This window comes from Alligator sinensis, unplaced genomic scaffold, assembly GCF_000455745.1.
Source record: "Alligator sinensis unplaced genomic scaffold, ASM45574v1 scaffold487_1, whole genome shotgun sequence".
Taxonomy (NCBI): Eukaryota; Metazoa; Chordata; order Crocodylia; family Alligatoridae; genus Alligator; species Alligator sinensis.
In genome coordinates, this window is record NW_005842301.1 from 386,387 (window position 1) to 397,554 (window position 11,168).

General features: G+C 45.7%; 1 protein-coding gene across 2 annotated transcripts in view; it reads left to right on the forward strand.

Annotated features, from left to right (window-relative positions):
- The window catches only part of FANCD2 (FA complementation group D2), a 194,560-nt gene that overhangs the window by 114,952 nt on the left and 68,440 nt on the right, over positions 1–11,168 (forward strand). For both annotated transcript variants that reach the window (XM_014522094.2, XM_014522095.2), the window contains 2 exons: positions 984–1,130; positions 9,169–9,285. In XM_014522094.2, coding sequence (XP_014377580.1) covers positions 984–1,130; positions 9,169–9,285 — 264 coding nt within the window. The remainder of the gene's footprint in view (positions 1–983; positions 1,131–9,168; positions 9,286–11,168) is intronic.

The window sequence follows — 11,168 nt, forward strand, 5'->3', positions numbered from 1 at the left end:
GGCTGGGGAGTTCCCTTCTTGAAAGCACAGAGGCGGAAAGGGATCTCGGAGTCATTACTGACTCCAAGATGAACATGAGCTGCCAATGCCAGACCGCAGCCAGCAAGGCCAGCCATACCTTGTCATGCATCCAAAGGTGCATCTCAGGCTGGTCCAGAGAGTTGATACTCCCCCTCTATGCGACTTTGGTCAGGCCGCAGTTGGAGTACTGCGTCCAGTACCGGGCACCGCACTTCAAAAGGGATGCGGCCAGCCTGGAGAGGGTTCAGAGGAGGGCCACCCGCTTGGTGAGAGGGCAGCAGGACAGGCCCTACGAGGAGAGACTGAAGGACCTCAACCTGTTCAGCCTCAGCAAGAGGAGGCTGAGGGGGGACCTGGTGGCTGCCTACAAGCTCATCAAGGGGGATCAACAGCAAATAGGCAGAGTTCTTTTCTCCTCAGCACTACCTGGGGTGACGAGGAACAATGGTCATAAGCTGAAGGAGAATAGATTTAGGTTGGAGATTAGAAGGCAATATTTTACAGTTAGGGTGGCCAGAATCTGGGACCAACTTCCCAGGGAAGTGGTCCTCGCCCCTACCTTGGGCAAATCCAAGAGGAGGTTGAATGATCACCTGTCAGGAGTCTTGTGAATCCAGCATTCATTCCTGCCTGTGGCAGGGGGGTCAGGTTAGATGATCTGTTCAGGTCCCTCCTAACCCTAGCAAGTATGAAACTATACCATTTCAGTGTTTCTCCTCATAATTCTTTTCTCATCTTTTTTATTATCTATCACACAACAACATATCTCATTGAGCTGAATATGGGTTATGCTATGGCCCATAATTAATAGAAAATGAAAATGGCATGGTCTGCTATGTCACCCTGTCTGTTCCCCAGTACAAAGGTCTCCTCAGCACATTTTGTAGTATGCGGTATTCTTCATCAGAGCACAGGTTTGACTCCTGGTTTTATTCTATTAATATTCCTGTTTGCTTTTTCAGGATGCCAATGAAAGAGAAGCAGGGATCCCTTCAGTGCAGCTGCAGCGATACCGTGCGTATTTTCGAGAGCTAGATCTTGACGTGTTCACCATACTCCATTGTGGGCTGCTAACAAAGTCGGTTTTGGACACAGAGATGCACACAGAGGTGAATGCTTTTGTAACAAGAGGGGTAGGAAGGATGCTGCAATTTGATGAAATGTCAATTTCAGGAAGTACCACCAAGGCCATGAGCAATATGGGAAATTGGTAGGCCACTTCCTGTTCCAGGGGAAGCACAGGAGACGGACATCTTTAGATTTGCATATTGTCACTGTCATAAAGTTATTTTGATGCTGTTCTTGTAACTCCATCTGATTTTGCAGCTCCAGGCTCTTTCAGCTTTGAGCAATCTTCGACTTTGAAAGATTAATGCATTTTAAGTGAGAAGACAATCCTGATTACTCAAATGTGTAGGAAATTGCATGTTAAAAACCAGGCACCAGTTGGTGATACGTTATCAATGTCACAGGCAAACTCTTTTCAGTTACTCATGGAACTGCACAGTTAATCAAGGATGAAATTCAATGCAGACAAATGCAAAATGCTGTACCTCAGGAGGAATCATAAAAAACAAAAATATAAAATGGGTGACACCTGGCGAGATGGCAACACTATGGAAAAGGACTTGCGGGGTCTTGGTAGATCACAGCTTGATATGAGTCTGTGGTATTACGCAGCCACATAAAAGGCAAATGTGGTTTTGGGATGTATCAACTGAAGCCTTCAGTGCAAGACACAGGAGGTGATAGTGCCTCTTTATTTGGCACAGGTTAGGTCTCATCTGGAGTACTCTATGTAGTTCTGGGCTCCACATTTTAAAAAGGATTTGAAGAAAGTAGAGACGGTTGAGGCAGGTAACAAAGAGGATCAAGGACTAATAAAGTAAGTCATAGGAGAGGCTGAAGGAGCTAGGCATAGGATCACAGGAAAGTAGGGCTTGAAGGAACAGGGTGGGCAGATTTCTCCCTGACTAAACCAACCAAGTGACTTTCTAACCTTCTCTTGAGAATTTCCAGGGATGGAAATTCCACAGTTTCGCTAGGTAGCTTATTTCAATGTTTGACTGCCCTCATAGTAAGAAAGTTCTTCCTAATCTCCAACCTAAATTTTCTCTGCTGCAGTTTGAGGTCATTGTTCCTAGCCCTGTCCCCTACAGCCACAGTGTGTGTCTCCATCCCCTCTGTAATCACCCTTCAGGTATTTGAAGACTTATCAAATTCTCCCTCAGTCTTCTCTTCTTGATATTAAACCATTGTAGTACTTTCAACCTTTCCTCATAAGTCATGCTTCCAAGTCCTCTAATAATTTTTGTCACTCTATGCTTTGTAGTCTGTCTATATTTTTCTTGAAACATGGGCCCACAACTAGACAGTACTACAAGTGGGGCCTCACCAATGCCAAATAGAGTAGAAGCATCAGTTTCCTTGACTTACAAGAGACACTCCTGTTAATACAATCCAGTATGCTATTGGCTTCTTTGGTAACAAACAAGAGTGTACTGCTGGCTCATATTCAGAATATGGTCTACAGTAACCCCCAGACCCTTCTCTGCAGCGCTTCAGTCTAGCCAGTCATTCCCCAGTCTGTATTTGTGCATGCTGCTATTTTTCCTGAAGTGCAGGGCTTTGCACTTGTTTTAGTTGAATTTCATTTGACTGATTGTGGACAGTTTCTCCAGTTTATCTAGGTCATTCTGGATCCTAGCCCTGCCCTGCAGAGTGTCTGCAACTTCACCCATACTCAGTGTCATGCACAATTTGCTAAGTGTACACTCAGTTCCATCTTTCAAACATTAATGACAATGTTAAACAATACTGGACCGAGGGCAGACTCCTAGGGAACCCCACTCTGGGCACATCTACATGTGTGCCCCACTGTGCAGTTGGTACTACACAATCATTTTGTACTTGCAAGTACTAAATGACTGCTCAGTACCCGCTGGTACTGTGCAGTCCCAGTGGCACGCAGACTGTTTCTGACCCTACTGCACAGTAGCAACTGCTCATTGCTACTGTGCAATAGTGGTGGTGTCACGGTTAGTGCCCACCACTGCTACATTGCTGTAGTGACGAGCTATGTTGCTGTAGCTCATCACTTCGATAACATAGTATCTCGAGTAGACACGCCCTCTCAGGCTGAAAGAGCTAGGGTTATTTATTTTAGAGAGAAAACTGAGGTGGGATTTGATAACAGTCTTCAAATACCTGAAGGGCAATTGATAGAACGGATTGAGATGGGCTTTTCTCTGTGACTGTAAAAGACAGGATTAGGAGCTTTGGCCTCAAGAATGCAGCAGAGGAAATTTAGGTTGGAGATTAGGGGAACTTTTTGACTATGAGGGTGGTTGGGAATTGGAACATGTTAACTAGAAAAATTGTGGAATCTCCATTCTTGGAAATTTTCAAGAGTAGGTTGGACAGACACTTGGCTGGGATGGTTTAGTCAGGGATGATCCTGCCTTGAGCAGGGGGTTGAAGTAGTTGATATTGAGGTCCCTTCCAGCCCTACTTCCTTATGATCCTATTCTTTCTTTCTTAAATATGGGACCTATATTTGTCCTGTTCCAATCATCTGAGAACCTCACCTGACCTCTACAGTTTCTCAAATAGGATAGCCAATCACTCTGAAATTACCTCAGGTCATTTCTTCAGTACTGTAGGGTGTATCCCTTCTGGCCCTGCTACCCAGAAAACATCCATTTTATCTAAGTAATCCCTAACCGATTCTTCCATTACTCTAAGTTGTTTGTCTTGTTCCCTGTCTTTGCTGCTAACTGTGCTTATGGTCTGGTAGCTAACACTATTTGTAAAGACTGAAGTAAAACAGGCATAGAAGAAGAAAAAGCCAAAATCTCTTCCCTTGGGTGGGCAGTATCATCCATCTGAGTGGATTGGAAATAGAATCATACAATCATAGAAAATTAGGGTTGGAAGGGACCTCAGGAGGTCATCTAATCCAACCCCCTGCTCAAGTAAAGGGGAAGGATTGCTTCCCCCAGTCTCCTGACAGTGCTCCTACTAATGTAGCCCAGTATGCTGTTAGCCTTCTTCACAACAAGGGCACACTATTGGCTCATATTCAGCTTATTGTCCACTGTAGCCCCTAGGTCCAGGTCCTTTTCTACACAGCTGCTGCTTAGCCAGTCGGTCCCCAGCGTGGGATTGTTCCGTCCTAAGTGCAGGATTTTGCACTTGTCCTTACTGAATCTCATGAGATTTCATTTTGTCCAATCCTCCAATATTTCAAGGTCTCTCTAAATCCTAGGCCTACCCTCCAGCATATCCACTATTCCCCCAGCTTGGTATCCTCTGCAAACTTACTGAGGGTGTACTCTATTCTACCTTCCAGGACATTGATGAAAATATTGACCAAAACTGGCCCAGGACCTACCCCTGGGGTGTTGGCACTGGATTTATGACCCAGATACCTTTTTCTGGGCAGACCCAAACCCACAGACTGGCCATGACTTCTCCATTCGATAATAGGCAAATGTTATTGATACACAGTGATAAGAATAATGCAGGCAAGGCAAACAATCCTATATCTACTGATCCTAAGGCTATCACAAAGGGAAGGTGTCTGGCCAGAATGCAAGCTTCACCCCTCAGTTCTCTCTTGAATGTCAGATGTCAGTAGCCTGGAGGTCAAGGGCCAAGTGCCGTTTCCCCGCCCCCCCCCCCCCCCCCCCAGTGGGGTGAGTGAGAGAGGCTGGTGGTGTGCCCTTTAACCATGGTGGCCTTGGGTTCCCCTATCAGGGACCCTTTGCTGCTCTGAAATCCCTCCTTTTATATCCTTTTTCTCCTCTGATGACTCTTCAGATTGGTCTCCCTGTGGTCGTCATACTGTCCACGTTCTGTCCTGTCAGCGTATTCCTTTGTTTCCCAAACCAATCACATGCACGTATCTTAATTCGGTTATTTACCGGTCTCCAAATTTGATCTGTTCACCAAAACTGGAAATCTCAAGGGCTCTGAAGCTGGTCACTGTGACCTGGCCAATGTGGCAGAGTCCCTTATCTCATGTTATGGAACAGTGTGGTACATGTCTTCAATTTCGTAGCCTGTGTGTCTGCTGGCTTTAGACACAATGGACCTTGAAGGAAACTTTGTCACAAACAGTCTTTTAGAAATCAATTAACCCTTGCTGCCTCTCTGGGCCATTGTTCTAATGTAATCTACTTTACCAACAAGCCTAAAAGCAAACCTCTAAGTACCATTTTCTAGTGATCATGGGACACTCCACTTGGTACTGGCTGCCAGCTAGACATCGACCAGTTGACTAGTACCCTGCGCTCAATGATCCAGCCAGTTTTCCATCCACCTTACTTTATCCAACCCCTACTTCCTTAGCTTGCTTGCAAGAATGTTGTCAGAGACCGTATCAAAAGCTTTGCTGAAGTCAAGGTATATCACATCTGGTGGTGCCCCTGCATCCACAGAGCCAGTCATCTCACCATAGAAGACAATCGGGTTAGTCAGGCATGGCTTGGCTTTGGTGAATCCATGCTGACTGCTCCTAATCACCCTCTTCTCTAAGTTCTTAGAAATGGATTGCTTGAGGACCTCCTCCATGATTTTTTCAGGAACTGAGATGAGGCTGATCAATCTGCAGTTCCCTAGATCCTATATGGGATATATATTTGCCCTTTTCCAATTGTCCAGGATCTCTCCTGATCACTATGAGTTTTGAAAGAGGATGGCCAGTGGCTCTGCAATCACATCGGCCAACTCTCTCCGCAACTTCAGGTGCATCTCATCTGGTCCCATGGACTTATATACATCCAGCTTTTCTAAATAGTCCCTAACCTGTTCTTTCAGCACTGAGGGCTGCTCACTTCCTCCCCAAACTGTGCTGCCCAGTGCAGTAGTGTGGGAGCTGAACTTGCTTGTGAAGACTGAAATAAAAAAGGCATTGAGTACTTCAGCCTTTTCTGCATCCCCTGCCACTAGGTTGCCTCCCCAATTTAGTAAAGGACCCACACTTTCCCTGTTCTTTCTCTTGTTGCTGACATACTTGTAGAAACCCTTCTTATTATTCCTCACATCCCTTGCTAGCTGCAACTCCAGTTGTGCTTTGTCCTTCCTGATTTCATCCTAGCATACCCATACAATGCTCTTATACTCCTCCCTAGTTGTTAATCCAAATTTTCACTTCTTGTAAGCTTCCTTTTTTGTGTTTTAGATCACTGAAGAGTTCCCTGCTAAACCAAGCTGGTCTTCTGCCATACTTGCTAGTCTTCCTACACATCAGGATGATTCCTTCCTGTACCCTCAATAAGGTTTCTTTCAGGGGTGACTGGTGCCACCTGAGTCAGAGGGGGCATGTGCCCCCCCAGCGGCCATTCAGTGACTTGGGGTGAGGGTCCCCCCACAGCCAGTCTCACCAACCGGGGGGGTCCCCTACGGCCAATCACGCCAACTAGGAAGCACGAGTGGTGCTCCCGGAAGTGCCAGCAGTGCTTCACCTGGTGCCCTCATTCCCTGGCCGGTGCTCACTCCTATCCCCTGTCCATTGTCTAAGCAGGGAGCACTGTCTATCAAGGGGTGCACCAGCACTCTCAGGGGGTGCGTGTGCACCCCCGTGCACCCCTTATGCATCGCCACTGGTTTCTTTAAAGTACAGCCAGGTCTCCTAGATTCCTTCTCTCATCAGCTGGGCCTCCCAGGGGATGCTGCCCATCAGTTTCCTGAGGGAGCTGAAGTTTGCTTTTATGAAGTCCAGGGTCCTTATTCTGCTTCTCTCCTTATTTCCTTTCAGGATCCTGAGGAACTCCATCATCTCATGGTTGCGGCTGCCCAAGTTGCCATCCATAACTTCATTCCCCACCAATTCATCCCTGTTTGTGAACAGCAGGTCAAGAAGAGTATGGCCCTTAGTTGACCTCTCCAACACTTGCACCAGGAAGTTGTCCCCAGCACTCTCCAAAAACTTCCTGGATTGCTTGTGCACTCCTGTATTGCTCTTCCAGCAGATGTCTGGGTGACTGAAGAACCAAGGCCTGTGATTGGAAAACTTGTGCTAGCTGTTTGAAGAAAGTCTCATCCACCACATCCTCCTGGTTTGGTGATCTGTAGCAGACACCCATAACAACGTCATCCTTGTTGCTGTCCCCTCTGATCCTAACACAGACATTCAATAAGCCTATCTCAAGTTTCAGACCGGAGCTCTGAGCAATTATACAGCTCTTTTAACTAAAGCATAACTCCTCCTCCTCCTCTTCTCCCCTGCCTGTCCTTCCTAAACAGTTTGTACCCATCCATGACAGTACTCCATTCATGCAAGATATCTTACCAAATCTCTATTATTTCAATCATGTCATAGTTCCATGACTGTGCAAGGATTTCCAATTTTTCCTGCTTGTTTCCTAGGCATCATGCATTTGTGTACAGGCATCTGAGGTAACTAGCCGATTGCCCTACTTTCTCAGGAAGGATGAGAAGGCCTCCCCTGTTGCCCCCTCCTGCTTGCACTTTTTCTAGGTCCCCCGCATCCCTATTTATCTCAGGGCTTTTGTTTCCATTCCCTAGTTTAAAGCCCTCTTCACTAGATTAGCAAGTCTGTCTCTGAAGATGCTCTTCCCTCTCTCTGTCAGGTGGATCCCATCTTTTCCTAGCAGTCCTTGGAACAACATCCTGTGGTTGAAGAAGCTAAAGCCCTGCTGGCAATACCATCTGTCCAGCCATTAATTGATTTGCAGGTTGCATCTGCTCCTGCTCAGGCCCTTTCCCTTGGTCAGGCCAGCAGATGGATTTCCCATCCCACACAGAAGGGGGTTTCCTTCTTCTTGGTGGCAATGGTCTTGATCTTCCCAACCTTGAGGATGCCTGGCATGGCCTCTTCCACTACTGCTAGGGCTTCATATCTGTTCTCTGGGCAAATTTCTGCAGGTGGAGATGAAGATTTCTCTTTGTTGCCAGAGGTCACAAGCTTCCCTTTCCTGGATGTCCATCCTCTCCCTTCTGTAGCTCCACCTCTGGGGGTCTTTCCGCCACAGTCCTAGAAGTCTCCTCCAGCACTGAATCGATAAAGTCATCATGGTGAAGAATGCTTTGGAGCCTTGCCACCTCCTCCTGTAGCTCTCTTGCCTGCTCCCTGAGGGACACCACCTGTAGGCACCACTCAAATCACAGTCATTCGCCACCCTGGCTGTCACTGGAAGGAACCTGCAAGCCACAGTCTCCACAGTGCCAAACGACCTACGTGGAAGCCTTGACAGTGAGCGGGTCTGCCTGGACATATACCCTACAGGTGCGAGCAGAGGAAGAGCTGGCAGTGGCAGTGGCTCTGACATTGCGATGTCCTCCAGCTATTTCTCTGGGTCTCTTAATTTGCCATCTCTCTTCCTGCCCCTCTTTCCGAACAGACCTTCCCTAGCAAACTTGCCTGTATGGTGGCATGTTTACTGCTTCTTGGTCCCAAAAGGTTTCTTTTTTCCTGCTTCCTGTCACCAGTGTTACAATGAAGGAAGGTGAGAGAGAGTTTCCAGGTAAACTTCCTGATGAACTTACCTGCACTCGGGACTCTAGTTAAGTAAGCAGCTAAGTATTAGTCCTAACTCCTGAGTTTTTGCTACTTACACTAAATATATGTAGGTTAGCTACTTTTAATTAAAGAAGGAGCTTACCTTAAAGGCTCTCTTCTAAGAGGTGGGGTGGCAAACTGACCTGTGAACTGGTTGCAGACTGCTTGCCCCATTTTCTGTCCCTGTTTGCTCACTAGAAATGAAATGTTGAATTGGATGTGCAGTCCGATTATTGGAAGTTTCCCCTCATGACTTTGCACGCAGTAGCCAACATAAGAGTAGATGGAACAAATGTATTGAATCAGTTAGGGTATGTTGGTAAAGCCTTCAGCTGGTACACAATAGGTCTTTCCCCACAACTGCAGGGTAATAACACAGAAAATAAAATGGTTTGCCTCTCTCTTGGGGGTTTACTAACTCAGTCAGTCTTGTCATGATAATATACACACCACATATCTGCCATGTTTGTCCAATGCCTAAAGCACAGCTTGGAGAATGTGTATCAGCCTTAATTGTTATGGACAGTGCTGTAAATAACCCCGGATCTTTATGTTCCATCTTTTGGTTGAGACCTGTTATAGGAGATTACAATACTAAAGTATTTTCTCACTTTAAATTGCAGGCCAGAGAAATTGTCCAGCTGGGCCCTGCAGAACTTGACTTCCTTCTGCAGGATTTGTGCTGGAAGCTAGAGCATGTGCTGGTACCAGGCACTACAAAGAAAACTCCTTTCTTAAAGGTAGGTATAAAAATGAGTGGTGGGGAAAGGCCGGTGCTCAAGGTTTGAGGATGATGATGTTAGTGATATATGGCCCTGTTTGACTGGGAAATTTCAGACATCATTTTAAATCTTTAGACTAACAGATGAGTTTAGTAATGTGTCTGTCTGATTCGCAGCTGGGTACAAGAGTGGCATGCATCCTTTTGAGAGATTGCCCTGCTGAGAGGTTTGCAGCTGGTGGTTCCCTGCAGGTGTCTGGGTAACAGCTAATCCAACAAGAGCAAGAGACCAGAGGAAGACTCTGGCCAGTTCTCCTGGGAATAAACCAGCTCAAGCTGAAGAGTAATTTTAGCCCTTCCCTTCCCTTCTCTTGGTAGAATTAGAAGCTCCAGAAGAAGCAGCCTCTCCCATCTCCTGAGGGACGAGAGACCAGAGGATGGCTGCTAAATGAGGGATTGTGCTGGAGTACTTTTAGCCCTTTGACTCAGCTCAGCTGCTTTCTACCCTCCTGCTTCGCTACAGGTTGTAAATAGGGACAGCAGACTCTGCCAGTGCAAAAGAGTGTAGCAAGGAGTCTTTAGGTCCAGCACACAGCCCTGCTGCCACCTTTATAGCATCATGCCTATCCCTGGGATGCATATTTGGATCCCAAGAGGAGGTGTCCAGAGAAAAAGAAAACTTCTGTTTGGATCATTTGGATCTCCCATCTCCTTATCCCAATAGAGTTCAAAAAACAACTATGTTGATTATTTTAGTACTCAGTTTTTTGATTCTTTCTTAAACCCAGTGTCCTGAGGCTTTGACTCTTGGTTCCTCTGAGTAAAGTGAACATACGAAATGCCATACTGGGTCTCACCAATGGCCCATCTATCCCAGTATACTGTCTCCAGCAGTGGCAGGGGTGGCTGCTATAGAGCATTGATTCTCAGCCAGGATGTCATGGCACCCTGGGTACCTTGAGATCCTTTCAAAGGCTCTGCAGGGTACTTACTATACAATGTTAGTACTGTTAGATATGCAAATATCATTCACATAATATACCCAGAGATTTCAAATAATGTTAAAAACATTCTTCCCTTTGGGGGCTTTCTGATTTCTTTGTAACACAAGAATTCTTTTTTTGTAGTCCAAAAACAAGTCTATTCAAGGGTGCATCAAATCTGAAAAGGTTGAGAACCACTGCTATAGAGGGAGAGCATTGAACCAGATTGTGATGTTCCCACTGATTGCCCTGTCTATGGCCTCCTGTGGTATAGTCTGACTCTCTCCTGCCACGTCTTTATTAATTTTGATGTTATTAGTCAGGAGGTATTACTGCTGCAGTGGGACACTGGCAATCTATCAAGGTTCCTATCAGTGTTACAACCTATTTGATGGTTCTCTTGACTGACGCCCCAGATTTATGTCATCAGTCGAATCCCAGTCTTATTTGAGTTGAACAATTCTCTTTATTATTCTTTTTCTTTTACATTCACAGTTAGCTCACAAACATATGGATTGTGGCTATTTCAAACTGTTTTTTAATACTTTCTAATTATCTTTTGTAAACACCTTTTATGAAATCTCTTCTTTAGTAATACACAACAGTATAAAATTAACTATGGAACAATTTCTTTACTATACAGAAAATTTTACTTTCAGTTTCTTTCTTTTTATGCAGTATCTTATCTTGTTAATCTCTTCAGTCAGCTCCCATGTTCTTTCTGCTAGGGTGGGGAAGTAACCTCATCTCCGGCTCTCTTCTCGTTCTCCCCTCACCCTTGAAGAACAGTTAGTCCCTATCAACATAAAAAAAACCCACAAAAGCAAACCAGAGTAACCTCAACTTGTTTTTCTTCTTTCTCTCTGATGAGCATCCTCAACTCCTTTTGTTTCTTGCAGCTTCTCTCCGCCATGTACCT